We start from the raw sequence: 14,907 nt of genomic DNA, 5'->3' as shown, positions 1-14,907 counted from the left end.
TTCAGCTGGATGTGTGCTGGGCGTGAGAGGAGACGGACAGGACTTATCAGGGTGGAGTCACATCCTTGAGTTTCTACAGCTCAGCCTGCGACACAATCAAATAACCAAACAGGAACTTGCTGAGGGCTTTCCTAAAATCAGCTTTTAATCTCTGTTTGTATTTGGTTATGGACACAATAATGTACTACCCTGAATTAATTCAAAACTATAAACAATCACCAATAAATAATCTTGAATTCTTTAGAAATGAAAATAATCTATTGTTACTAATTTATATGCAGAGGGTTGGGGATTTTTTAGCAATGAGAGTTATTTATTTATCAAATGTATACATGCCTGCCCAACTCATGAAAAGTGACTCTGGGGATGCAAAAAACAATTAAAGGTATTCTTCAACTTACAATTATTAGTTTAATGACCATTAAAAGTTACAATGCGGTTAAACAAAGTGATTCATGTTCAGTCCTTACACTTAACCACTGTCGCAACATCCCTGCTAGTCACATGATCAAAATTTGGGTGCTTGGCAACAACATACATTTACGATGACTGTAGAATCCTCGGCAGGGGTGGGATCCTACCGGTTTAACAAGTGGTTTGCTGAGCGGCCCCTTCATGTGCACTCGCTTCTGTGAGTAATGCGGAAGGTGAGTTTTCTGGGAGTTTTCAGAAAACTTACCTTCCGCGTTATTGCTGGCGAGGAAAACAGCTGAGGTGCAGCAATCCACTGTTCCGCACTGATCAGGTGGGCTTCGGAAAAGGAAATATAGGTGAATGTTGTGCAGGAGCAGGCGGGTGACCCCACTTCAAATTTGGAGCGAACTGGTTCACCCAAACTGGTAGAATCCCACCCCGATCCTGGGGCTGCATGATTGCCATTGGTGACCTTCCAGGGGGCTTCAGAGAAGCAAAGCTAAAAGGGAAGCCAGATTTGCTTAATGGCCATAGTGATTCTCTCAATGAATGCAACAAAAATGTCATAAAATTGGCATGACTCACTTAGTGTCTACATCACTTAGATACTGAAGTCCCAGTCCCAATCAAAGTCATAAGCCGGGGACTACCTCTATAGAATTATAGAGGAACATACAATCCAGATAGTGAATTAAGAAATACTCACAGATTAAAGTTTGACATTTTATCCGTGTGACTCCGCTCTTCAGTGGAAAGTCATTTACATACATCTGACCATTCACATAAGTAATATTAAGGACAACCTAAAAAAAAATCCACAGAATAATATATATTGAATGTACAGTTTCATAAAAAGAGAATTTTATACTTTTCAAGATACAGGGTTGACCAGGTTTTGTTTAATTTACACTATCATGAGAGCAATGATCAAAATAAGTCATAAATATAAGAGATTCAAAATTAGTTACCATCCAAATAGGTTGATAAATTTGCCATCATTGTGCTTTCATGCTTTAAAAAAATGAAAGGCCATCCTATACTGAACCCTCAATGGTTTGGTTTTCTTTTTGGTTCCTTTGAGTCAATGTGGATTCCTGGTGACTGCCTAGGCCAGTGGTAGTCAACCTGGTCCCTACCGCCCACTAGTGGGCATTCCATCTTTCATGGTGGGCGGTAGGGGTTTGCTGTAACTCTGCTTTATAAATTTTATGAAGTAAAGTTACTTCCCTACTTTATAAATCACCATTACTGTGAAACCGGTGGGCGGTTAGAAAATTTTACTACTAGCCGAGCACTTTTAACAACCTGCATCAGAGAATACATTCGAGCAATCAGGACGTCTAAGAGATCACATATTGCCTCTCTGATTGCGTCCGCTGAGTCACGCCCAGCCGCCCTGTTTAGGATAACCCGTTCCCTCCTAAATAGGAGGGACACGGGCGATCCGCTGCAGGGCAGGGCTGAGGATTACGTCCAATTCCTCGCGGACAAGGTTGCTCGGCTCCGGGCGGACCTGGACTCCAATCCTGCAGAACCAGCCAAGGCACTAAGGGATAATCTGGTAAGCCATCGCTGGATTGATTTTCAAGTTGTTACCCCTGAGGACGTGGACAAGGCGATGAGAGCTGTTGGCGCCTCCACATGTGTGCTGGACCCGTGCCCCTCCTGGCTGGTTGTAAACAGCAGAGAGGTGACACGAGGCTGGATCCAGGCGGTTGTTACTGCCTCCCTTCGGGAGGGGGTCTTTCCCCCCGCTTTAAAGGCGGCGGTGGTGAGACCCCTCCTGAAGAAACCATCCTTGGATCCAGCCATTTTAAACAACTATCGTCCAGTCTCCAACCTCCCCTTTGTGGGGAAGGTTGTTGAGAAGGTGGTGGCCTTTCAGCTCCAACGATCCTTGGAGGAAGCCAGTTATCTCGATCCATTCCAGTCCGGCTTCAGACCTGGCTACAGCACAGAAACCGCTTTGGTCGCATTGACCGAAGATCTCTGGAGAGCCAGGGATGGAGGCCATGCCTCCATCCTGGTGCTCCTTGACCTCTCGGCGGCTTTCGATACCATCGACCATGGTATCCTTCTGCGACGACTGCGGGAGGTGGGGGTGGGAGGCACTGTTTTACAGTGGTTCTCCTCCTACCTCTCGGACAGGTCGCAGTCGGTGTTAGTCGGAGGGCAGAGATCAACCCCTAGGCCCCTAACACATGGGGTGCCGCAGGGTGCGGTCCTGTCCCCTCTTCTTTTCAACATCTACATGAAACCGCTGGGTGAGATCATTCGACGGCACGGGATAAAATACCATCAATATGCGGACGATACACAGTTGTATCTGTCCGCCCCGTGCCAACTCAATGAAGCAATGGACGTGATGAGCCAGGGTCTTGAGGCTGTTAGAGACTGGATGGGGGTTAACAAGCTTGTGCTCAATCCAGAAAAGACCGAGTGGCTGTTGTGCTTCCCTCCCACGAATTGGCCAAGTGTTCCATCTCTCAGGCTGGGGGGTCAAATTGTACGCCCCTCAGATAGGGTTCGCAACTTGGGAGTCCTCCTGGACCCTCAGCTGACTTTTGAACACCATTTGTCAGCTGTAACCAGGGGGGCATTTGCCCAGGTTCGCCTGGTGCACCAGTTGCGTCCCTACCTGAACCGGGAGGCCCTCACAACAGTCACTCGTGCCCTTGTCACCTCTAGGCTGGAGTACTGCAATGTGCTCTACATGGGGCTGCCCTTGAAGAGTATTCGGCGACTTCAGCTGGTCCAGAATGCAGCCGCACGAGCGATCATGGGTGCACCTCGATTCACCCACATAACACCTATCCTCCGCGAGCTGCACTGGCTGCCTGTTGATCTCCGGGTGCGCTTCAAGGTGCTACTTGTCACCTACAAAGCCCTTCATGGTATTGGATCTGGGTACTTGAGAGACCGCCTACTGCCAATCACCTCCACTAGACCGATAAGATTGCATAGATTAGGCCTCCTCCGAATTCCATCAGCCAGCCAGTGTAGACTGGCAACTACTCGGAGGAGAGCCTTCTCAGTGGCTGCTCCGACCCTCTGGAACGAACTCCCCGTGGAGATCCGGACCCTCACCACCCTCCAGACCTTCCGCGCCGCACTTAAAATCTGGCTATCCCGGCTGGCCTGGGGTTAAAGATTCTAACCCCTACTCGAATTGTATGACTGTTGAGTTCTTAAATGATGTAATGCTTTTATGTTGTAAATTGTTTGTCCTTCCCCCACCCCTTTTGAACTGTGAGCCGCCCTGAGTCCCCCCAGGGAAAAGGGCGGCATACAAATAAAGTGAACTGAACTGAACTGAACTAACAGAGATACAAAAGTGGGCGGTAGGTATAAAAAGGTTGACTACCCCTGGCCTAAGCAAATCCCTGCACAGTTGTAACAGTGAGAACAATCAATCAGTAGAATGGCTTGCTTTCAGAAGTTGTGGGTCCTCCATCGCTGGAGCTGTTTAAGAAGAGACTGGCCAGTCATTTGTCTGAAATCGCCCTCCTGTTTGAGCAGAAAGTTGAACTAGACGACCTCCAAGGTCCCTTCCAACTCTAATATCCTATTGTGTTTTTCTTGGTAAGATTTCAGATGCAGCTTGTCATTATCTTCTTCTTAAGGCTAAGATAGATCCAGCTGGCTTCATGTCTAAGGTAAGGCTAAACGTCCTTATCTCCTGGTTTCTAGCCTGGGGCCTTAATCACTCCACCAAACTGGCTTGATCTCTTACTCTACTATTACTCTTACTATTGCCACTGATTTTAGTGATTTTGGATTAAAAATATAACCTGTGAAGTATCTGTGTGTGGAAAAACTGAGCTTTTGCAAGAGGAGTAAAAAGCAGAATGTAACACTGTTTGACAGGAAGTCATTGAAACCTTTAAAAAATCTATTTTCTGGCTGTAACTTAGATACTCATGCCACTCATTCTCGGTTTTGCTTACCACCATTAACAGAACAGTTATCTAGTTTGGGTATGAAACATCTGCAAGTAGTTAAACCAGTCCTTTAACTCAGACAGGTATCTTGGACTTGTAACCAGCAGTGGAAAATCAGGTCTTCAATTTCCCATAGACTCTGTAAAGTAAGTGTTGGGAACTATGAACAGTATAGCTTAGGGACAGCCAGTGAAAAACAGCTAGGTCTGTTGTCACCATCAACTGAAACAAGCTGAACAAGGGTCCACATATTATCTACAGGACTTCATCATCTGTCAGTTCATAATATAAAACTATGTACTACTGACAACTATTATGACTGAAAGCAGCACACTTACAAAATGCATATATTCAGGCACATTGCTATGTATATAGCATAATGCCAATTAAGCACCAAATTTGGAACCCCAAAAATAATCTTCTAACTTTTACAAACTCATAGAAGGTAGTACAAACATAACAAACTATTTATTGGAAGGAATTATTGAGTATCCCAAAAATCTTAATCAACAACTCGGTATATTTATTGTACTACCATGTTTCCCCGAAAATAAGGCCGGGTCTTATATTAATTTTTTCCCCAAAAGAAGCATTTTCCGGTTAGGTCTTATTTTGGGGGAAATAGGGTACTAAATGACATGATCTTAATTGAGGTTTATTTGGGGGATAAGGCTTATATTACGAGCATTAAGAGTTGTGGTGGTGCAGGGGTTAGAGTGCAGTACTGCAGACTATTTTGCTGACACTCGGCTGTCTGCAATTTGGCACAGCAAATCTCCCTGGCTCAAGGTTGACTCAGCCTTCTTTCCTTCCGAGGTGGGTAAAATGAGGACCCAAAATTGTTGGGGACAATATGCTGACTCTGTAAACCACTTAGAGGGGGCTGTAAAAGCACTGTGAAGTTGTATATAAGTCTGAGTGCTATTACTATCCTGAAAAAATCATGCTAGGAGTTATTTTCCAGTTGGGTCTTATTTTCAGGGAAACATGGTATTATAGTAACTAGAAAGACCCTTAAGCTGATGAATCACAATAGAGAAAAGACTTTGCTAAAGAAAAGTACAGGAAGTGAAACATACAATACCTGTCTTTCCTGAATATCCCCAGTGGTTTCCAGTATATTTACTTTAATCTTGATATTTTCCTGAAATAACAAAATGACAAAAAAAAGAAGAGAAAAAGAAAGAAATACTCAATACAGTTTATAAACTAAGAAAGGTGTTTAATTCAATTTTTAGTTTGTGAGACAAATTTATGCTTCCATCCACAATGTGGTTTGTCAGGATCTAGCATGTCTAAAGTCTGTGTCTAAGTAACCAAAGTCAAAAAACTGAAAGAGGAACAAAATGCCATAAATAGGTTCAGAGACCAGAGAATAATAGAGGCCAGTGTAGTATATATAACTATCAAGATTCCAAAGTGCCTTTTATACCTAATAGTGCATACTATGCTGCATAAATACGAATTGTATAATCAGATGATTTTCTGTAATGAAACGTCTAACAGACCCTGAGAAAGTGCAGGACAGAGATAATATTTATAGAAGGAAATCTAAGTTCAGAGGAAGGGGAAAACGTGAGAAATAGTTTCAGAATAACTTTGCTTTAATTACCTTAGCTGAAGAATTGTTTTCATATGCTTTGTATTATAATACTTTGCTAGCAATAAAGAATATTCCAAAACCAATGTATTTTTTTATTTATTTTATTTGCCTACCACTAAAGGCTTGACATTTTGCAGTCATATCAATTAAAAGCTAAATAATGAGAAGCTATGTTCAGGTAAATTTTATATGATCCAACATACAACTCACCCTAAATGATGGCATAATCCTCACAATAGTTGCAATATGTACAACCAAACATTTTACTATGTATATTTGATTGAGCCACCTTCCTGCCTAAAAGAGACCTACTGAAATCAACAGGATTGAAATTTGATAGGTTATTAATGCGTTTCTCTGAAGTCTTGCTGTGCTGCTTTATTAAGGAAGGAGGAGGCATGTTCCTGTAAGAGATGAGCAAAGATACCCAGGAGAGAAGGCCAAAGCACATAATCTCTCAAGGCTTTAGCATCATTCCAGCTGCCCAGCTAACACACGTAGGTGCCTATATTGGACAGCAGCAATATTGGAAGATACTAAAGGCAGATAATTGCTTTAGTGACAGTGTCAAAGTCATTGTTTCATATTGTGCTGGAAGACACAATGGAAAAGAATTCCTGTATTATCAAGAGAGCCATATAGATATATAATAAAAATGGAGTTACACTATAATGCCAGATGAAAAGCCCTTTAGGTCTTGACTGTGTTTTCTAGTATGGTAAGAGATGGTAGTATAGGAGGATTTCTCCTAAAATCTACCATCATTTTTACAGTTTTGAATGAGTTTAGTTCAAGATTGTTCCAGTTGCACCACAAAGCTAGTTGATCAAACCTCCCGTCTGTATGCAGATTCGTCATTGTCTCGAATGAGACCAATCATTGTTGTATCATCTGCAAACTTCAATACTTTAATAGAGGGATCTTTTGAGATGCAGTCATTGGTGTACAGAGAGAAGTGGAGAGAGCAGACAGCCTTGGGGGGCTCTTGTGCTAATTGTACAGGTATCTGATGTGATTTTTGTCTAACTTCACCTGCTACCTTCTATTTGTTAGGAAGCTTATGATCCATTTACAAGTGTGGTCAGGTAAAGCTAGCTGATTTAGTTTACTTAGAATAATATCTGGAATGATGGTATTGAGTGCTGAGCTGAAGTCTACAAAGAGGACCCTTGCATAAGTCTTTGGAGATTCAAGATGTAGTAGGATGTAGTGCAGAGACATATCAACAAAATCATCTGTCGATCTATTTGCTCAGCAGGCAAATTGCAAGGGGTCTAACAGCAGATCCGTGATGGTTTTTAGGTGGGCCAGCACTAGCTTTTCAAAGGTTTTTATAACTACAGATGTTAGAGCAACCAGTCTGAAGTCATTCAGTTCCTTGATGGAGGGTTTCTTCAGCACTGGGATGATAGTAGAGTGTTAGAAGCAAGAAGGAACATTTGACATCTCTAGTGATTTATTAAAGATGCGGGTGAAGATGGGAGCCAGTTGGTCAGCACAAACTTTTAAGCAAGGAGTTATCTTGTCTGGGCCTGGTACTTTTCCTAGCTTTTGTCTGTGAAATGGATCTTGCACCTCATTTTCTGTAATCGCAAGAGGTGGTGGGCCTAATAGGAGACTTGGCTGTTGTTGGTGTGTCTGACATGGGGATTGTGGAGATGGGTGGCAGTAGTTTTCTCTCAAACCTACAGTAAAACACATTCAGGTCATCTGCCAGTTGTTGATTTCCTTCGGCATGGGAAGCAGATTTGCTGTAACTGGTGACATTTAACAACCATGTTACTTAAGTTAACAACATTTCTGACCTGATTGAACAGCATTCTATCAGCTTTTCTGTAGGCTTCCTCTTTGGTACAACATAGCTGTTAAGTTTAGCTGTGAACCAAGGTTTATTGTTTATTGTATATTCGTAGGTAACTGACATATGATGTTATGTATCTCTAAGTTCATCCAAGTCTGCAGAGGTATCTTTGAAAACATTCCAAACAGTGCAGTCAAGGCAAGCCTGTAGTTTTAGCTTTGCCTTCTCAGTCCAAGTCCTCACTGATTTAATTGTTGGTTTCATGGTTTTAAGTCTTTGTTTGTAAGCAGGTACAAGGTGAATCATGCAATGATCAGAATGCCCCAATGCTGCTCATGGTAAAGACCGATAAGCATCTATTATCTGATAAGATAGTCCATGGCTTACAACAGTTCACTTAGTGACTGTTCAAAGTTATAATGGCACTTAAAAAAGTGACTTATCACTATTTTTCACACTTACCACTATTGCGGCATCCCCATGGATGTGATCAAAATTCAGATGCTTGATAACTGATTTATATTTATAATGGTTGCAGTGTCCCGGGATCATGTAATCACTATTTGTGACCTTCTGACCAGCAAAGTCAATGGAGAATCCAGATTCACTTAACAACCATGTTACTTAAGTTAACAATTGCAGTGATTCACTTAATAACTGAGACAAGAAAGGTCGTAAAATGGGGAAAATTTAAAATTGAACAACTTGTCTCAATTAGCAACACAAATTTTGGGGACAATTGTGGTTGTAAGTCAAGGGCTACCTGTACTAAGTCAGAAAGCAAGAGATATTGATGGAATGTCTACAGAAATATAGCAAGCAAGAGAGGAAGAGTTAATAAAAACTGTAACCAATTATGCCAATAAATCATAATGGCCAAAAGATTGGAAGAAGTCAGTCTATATAACAACAACAACAACAACAACAACAACAACAACAAAGAAATTTAACAGAGTGTGCAAACTATTATAATATATTTAATTTGCATGTTAGAAAAATAATACTTAGCATCATCCAACAGAGGTTAGAACCTTACATGGAAAGGGAGATACAAAATGTTCCACCTCACTTCAGATAGGCCAAGGAACAAGAAAAATTATTGCTGATGCATTACTGGATAATAAAAAAAACCCTCAGAATCATGCAGTCAATAGTTTTCCCTACAATATTCCATGAAACTTCAACTGTGAGGAAGCAGGCTAGCAAGAATACTGGCACTTGAATATTGATGCATAGAGACTCCCAAAAATACCATGGATAACCAAGAGATAACCAAATGTACAGATTTATATGTTGGGGGGGGGGCTGCCATAGTATGACTGACTGTACTTTTATAGTTTTATGATTTTGTGTGTGCCTTATTAAGTAGAACAGCTGCTCCCCAAAGACCAAGTCCATGCAAGATTTTTTTGTATTTTTTTAACTCTATGCAAATATATTTACAGGAATTGTGGAAAAAACAGAACTATTTATAGCACTGTTTCCAAGTTTGCCCATTTCTTCCTCTCTCCTGTTTCTCGCAAATCTTAAATTTTCTTTCTGCTTTCCACAAGTATTTGCCAGCAAACATTCACTTCACTGATTAACTGCCAACTCTCTTCTTTTTCCTTCTCCCTCTCCCATAGCTTTTCAAGGAGAGTGAGAGAGAAAGAGAGAGAAGTAGCTGATTACTTTGCGGTGCACTTAAAGTGTTTCTTTCAGCTTTTTCAGACCTTGACAGTCATCAACCTGCATTAATGTTGCATGATGCATCTCCCATTGGGCCTTCTGCCCAACCTATCCTGCTCTGAGGCTTCCTCCAGGTGTCCTTTTGCAGGTAGCCATCCATCTTCCTCTGCCTCCATCTACTTTAGGTTTGGGATAAAGCACATTCCTCACTCTGGTTTTACATTTCTTCTCCCTGTCGCCTGTAACCAACATCTTCATCCTTCTGGGGCCAGAAAATGGAAACTGCCCATTTCCAATCTTCCAGCACACACATCTCTCTCCAGTTATCAACTCACACAGTAACTCCAAAGACACTTATCTCAATGCTCAGCATGGGCACAGACTATATTAACTCACCATCTTTCTTCATTCTGTCTCTCCGCCTTTTATGGCCCAAATTGACAATATCTCCCCCAACAATTGAACACTGAGACTCTTGCAGCAGCAATCTTAAGAAAAAGGGTTGCTTCATCTTTTCAATATAACCATTTCTGCAAACAAAAATCTCTAGATTCCTTTTCCACCATAAAGGGGGCGGGGAGAGAAACAATAGGCAGAAGATGGAAAGTAGGGAGATGATTTTGAGCACAGAGTAATTCTATAAAAAAAGGTAAAGCAGGATTTTCTCCTCCGCTTTCACTACGATGATTCAGACCATCCCCAACCAACCTGCCACATTTTACATACATGACTTTTGATCATCACCTTTTAAAGAGAAATACTTGAGCCCACTAGTATATGTGTGTGTGTGTGCTGAGTCATGGGACCATCTGAATTGTCATTCCAAGGAAAATAAAGTAGTATTTTGAAGATAAAGCTATGAAAGAAGATAGCAGAAGTTGGGAAGACAAAGGGCAACCAGCCATAGTACAAGCTCTAACCCTAACCCTAACCAAGGGTAATATCCGGAGCAGAGCTCCAGTCAGGCTATGCTTTTACTAGTGGGACCAAACCATAAAAGAAGACATTCTTTTTTCCCCTTTTTTCTTTTTCCATTCAGTTGTGTTTTTTTCTTGGAGACTGCCTGAACAAATGCCTGCAGTTCTCTTGACATGGTTTTTCAAAACTGGTTTGGCATTGCCTCTTAGGACTGAGAGAAAGTAACTGGCTCAAGATCACCCAGCTGGCTTTGTGCCTAGAGACAGACTAGAACCCCATGTCACCTGGTTTCTAGTGTGATACCTTAACCACTAGACCAAACTCTTCCTCACATCAATGTATCTATTTTTAAGAAGGGTTGTGCATATTGCTTCATAATTCACACTGATGCATTTAGTTTTTCATTCTTAAAAATCAAATTTAAAGGAGCAATTTAATCTACATTTTCTAGCTTATACATATATATTTTTCTACTCAGCTTTATTTGGTAGGAAAATAAACATTATAAGTAATTTCTAACATGAAGAATACTTGTAAAGCGGCTGCATGTATTAAGGCAACATAATCTTGCTTGTTAAATAGGTAGTTACACTATTAAAATTTCAGTTTGCAATCTTATTAATTTAAACACATTTCTCTCAGAGAATTTTAAAAAGCCTACAGTATACACGAGACAAAACAAGCATCAAAGAAATTAATTTGGATCTGAAAGTTTCTTGCCTTAATCAGTAAATACCACATTATCTTCTTTTTTACACATTATAGTTATGGAACAAGGACTAATTAACCTCTTCTCCCTTGTGGCTTCCCCACATCCCTTGTGTTGCCAAATATACTATCTATATTACTGTATATACTCGAGTATAAGCCTAGTTTTTCAGCCCACTTTTTGGGCTGAAAAAAGCCACCTCGGCTTATACTCGAGTCAGTGAAAAATTTGCCCGAAATGGAGGAGAAAAAGGGGCGGGGCCATGCCGCTGGGTGACACTCGTGAATGGCCCAGTGCCCCTGTGAGTTTCCCCTCCCTCTGTGTCAGTTTGCCGCGCAGCGCGCACCGCACCATCCCCCCTCCTCACGTTCTAATGTAATGCAGGGCTGTCTTACGATTCCCCTTCCTCCCCCTCCTGCCGCTCTGCAACGATGTCCCACCTCCTCCTTGTTACGACAAGCAGCCACATAGCGATGTCCCACCTCCTCTGGTACAGTGATCCAATGATAGGAATCACTGTGCCGTGTGTCATAGGAGGCGGGACATCGCTCCCGCGGCTGCACGGGACATCATCATCACAGCGGGACATCAGCATCATGAGGTGAGTGAAGTATTTCATTGAATACACCGCTAGTTTACTGTTTTTCTTTGAAATAAATATTCAAAAACATTATTGGTATCTATTTTTATTTTTGAAATTTACCGGTAGCTGCTGCATTTCCCACCCTAGGCTTATACTCGAGTCAACAACTTTTCCAGTTTTTTGTGGTAAAATTAGGTGCCTCGGCTTATATTCGGGTCGGCCTATACTCGAGTATATACGCCTATACTCGAGTATATACGGTATATGACTCAATGGAAGTATTTCCTTAGTGCATTTAATCATCTTTTATTTCAAAACTCTCTGGGATTTTCCACAATAATTCTGATTATTATTTGATTACACTGTGATTTCTCTGACTCAAAGGAAAAAAATTACCAACTCATTTCAACAGAACAAAGAAGATGTGGCAGCCGTGAAGCACATTTCATCTTAGAAAAATCAGAGAGGGGAGAAAGTTGATATTGCGTAAATATTTGGAAAGACAGAAATTGTGCAACAGTGGACTTGCATGAAAATTGCATGAACCAATTTACGGCACAGATTTTTTTTAATCTTTTCATATTTTAACTTGTCCTATTAACAACTGGTTGAAGTTCTGTTCTAAAAATAATTGCCTTCTGAAAAGAAATTATACCAGGAGGTTTTGTGAGCAAACTAATCAATCAGATATTTGGAGCCTTCCCATTTGGGAAAGGCAAATTAGCAGAAGCATCCTCCTCTGACTGAAACAAGACATCTAATTCTCATTTGCTACAAAATGAATAACTCAGGCATGAAATGAATACAATGCCAAGAAGGTATGATACGGAGAGAGAATTTGCTGTCAGTCTTTTAAGGGAGACTATTTTTCCACCACTTCTCAAATCTTTGGATATATTACCTGCTTAGAAGAATAAACTTGAGTAAAACAATAAGGAAAAGAACCAAATACATTGGAAGAAATGGAAGTATGGAAATCCTTCAGCAAGAGCTTGATTCTTGATGCCTTCAGAACATATCCATGTCATTTTCTTGGCAACAATCTGAAAGAGGTTTTCATTGTCTTCCTTTAGCATATTTTTTGATTGTCCCAATCTATTCTAAAATTCTGGTATTTCCTGGACATTTCCCATCCAAGTACTAACCAGGCCCAAGCCTGCCAACAGATGCTGCCACCTTTGAAGACTGAGATAAAGTTGCTATCTCTTTATTTACACCAATGAATAGTATATTTTAAAGACTAATGTATTTACATATTTTGTTTACAACGAAGGTTTTTTGTTTGTTGGCTAAGTGAAGGAGTGAAGGAAAACCCTTCAGCATTGACCTTGACTCCTGATGCCTTCAAAACACATCCATGTAGTTTTCATGGCAACAGTCTGGAATCAGTTTTTCATTTGTCTTCCTTCAGCATACTCTATTTCTATGTTGAGTGCTTTCTACATCTTCATTCTCTGGGGTTGAAAGGGAGGGGAGGGAGGGAGGCAGAAGAATCCCAACATGGACTATTTCATTTCTTGCATATAATCATCTTTTTTGCATGTAATTATCATCTTTCTCATCTTCTCTGTAGTGAAGAGAATCACCTCGGGCAAAGAACTGGGTCAGGACTAAGGGTGTAGGGAGGTTCTCTGCTTTTCAAGAATGATCCTCAAATTCATATTTCTCCCCCTGCTGTAAAATACAGAGGACCTCCCATATGGCTTGGATTTGAAAAACAACCTACAGATATGAAAGTAGGGCTAATGAGCAAGGTCCAGCTCAGCTAAGTAAATATAGGCCTGCAATCTTTGTTCTGACAGCTCTCCATAAAATCAATTCTTTCTTATTTAAGTACTCCATGGTAAACCAGAAGTAAAATTAAACAAATTTAATTGTTTTATGTGTGCGATAAGAGTTTGTGGGCTCTTTAATCAATTAACATTATCATGGCAGTTAACCACATCCAATATTTGGAAATGTCTCAAATCACTACTGTGATGTTTAAACCTCAAACTAAGACAAATATAGCAGATGACTGCTTTAGCCATGGTAATAGAGTAACAAATGCATCATGATGCCTGAAATATTTAATTCATGTTTGTCAAGGACATAAATACAGAAACAGGCTTCCTTAGAACATACTGTTCTTTCTATAAAAAGCAGGCTTATTACGGGAAGTACAAATTGCATTACTACAAAGATTAAAATCTAATATGGTAGCAAGTTATCTATGTAAAACGAGAAGATGCTGGGTATTGTATTCAAGACACACACAGAGAGATACACAAGGCCTGGATCACACCTTTTTGTAAAACTATTAACTCATAAATCGTTCCTTCCAAACAGTCGGGAAAAGAAGAATTTCCACATGCAATCTGCCCAAAACTTAGCCTGTTATCCCGATACATACAACAGAACTCAGTTTTGCAAATAGACTTGGCAGACAAGCCACCAGCATGGCAACGTCGCGTGTCCCTACTTTAGTAGATCTTTCTTCTAAACCACCATGACTGATACTCATACAAAGCCGGGTGCCGAATCACATCTTCACGTTCCCCACTTAGGGCTTTGAAGGGAGACCCGATCTTTTCTCTTCTCCCCTTGCCCTACAACAAACAAACAAACAAACAAACACACACACACACACGTTTTCGGGGCCAGAAGCCGAAGCTTCCCAGGAAACTTTTCCTTGCCTACCTGGTTTACCATCCGGGAGAAGGCGGCTGTCGGATTCAGGGCGAAAAGGCTTGGAGGCAGCAGCAGGAGCCCTGCCACCAGCCCGAGCAACTCGCGCGGCCCCAGCGCTGCCTCCATCTTGGGAACTGCGCATTAAAATTAAGTGAAACATCAACAAAGCAAGAGGCGGCGACGCGCCGAGCAGAAGTTGGGAGGAGTCCGGCGGGCCCGGAGGAGGAAATAGCCGGGAAGGATGCAATACAAGCTGAGATGTCGAGCGCAGACGAGGTGCTTCCAGGGTCGGGGCACGGAAAAGGCGGCATAGCAGTGATTTCCCTTCGGTGAACGCCTCTGAAGAGTTGAAGACAAGGAAATTAAGGCGGGAGGGAGAGCGTCCCCCGCATTCCAGCCCCGCTCCGACCAAATGCAAAAGCTTTCGGGACTTACGACAGGGATTGGCAGAGCGCGTCACAATAAGACCCCTTTCATTTAGTTGGAGGCGATGAACCAGTGACAGTTCCCGGGCAGCTCCTGAAGCTGCTCTTCAGTGCTTTGTAAGAGGGACTAAACTAAAACTTGGTGGTAATTTAAAAAATAAAAATAAAATTCGTA

General features: G+C 41.5%; 1 protein-coding gene across 2 annotated transcripts in view; it reads right to left on the bottom strand.

The window, feature by feature from the left end:
- Positions 1–14,662, bottom strand: part of GINM1 (glycoprotein integral membrane 1) — a 30,165-nt gene extending 15,503 nt beyond the window's left edge. Inside the window, exons 1-3 of one of the 2 annotated variants that reach the window (XM_032216955.1) lie at positions 14,317–14,662; positions 5,440–5,499; positions 1,121–1,217 (exon numbers count right to left, since the gene is read on the bottom strand). In XM_032216955.1, coding sequence (XP_032072846.1) covers positions 1,121–1,217; positions 5,440–5,499; positions 14,317–14,433 — 274 coding nt within the window. In that variant the 5' untranslated portion in view covers positions 14,434–14,662. Of the gene's footprint in view, positions 1–1,120; positions 1,218–4,361; positions 4,495–5,439; positions 5,500–14,316 lie in introns of those variants that run through there. The other variant, XM_032216956.1, reaches the window with a different exon arrangement.
- Between the last annotated feature and the right edge of the window lie 245 nt (positions 14,663–14,907).

Source organism: Thamnophis elegans, chromosome 4 (assembly GCF_009769535.1).
Source record: "Thamnophis elegans isolate rThaEle1 chromosome 4, rThaEle1.pri, whole genome shotgun sequence".
In the NCBI taxonomy this organism is placed as follows: domain Eukaryota; kingdom Metazoa; phylum Chordata; class Lepidosauria; order Squamata; family Colubridae; genus Thamnophis; species Thamnophis elegans.
This window is presented reverse-complemented; position numbering and strand designations above follow the sequence as displayed.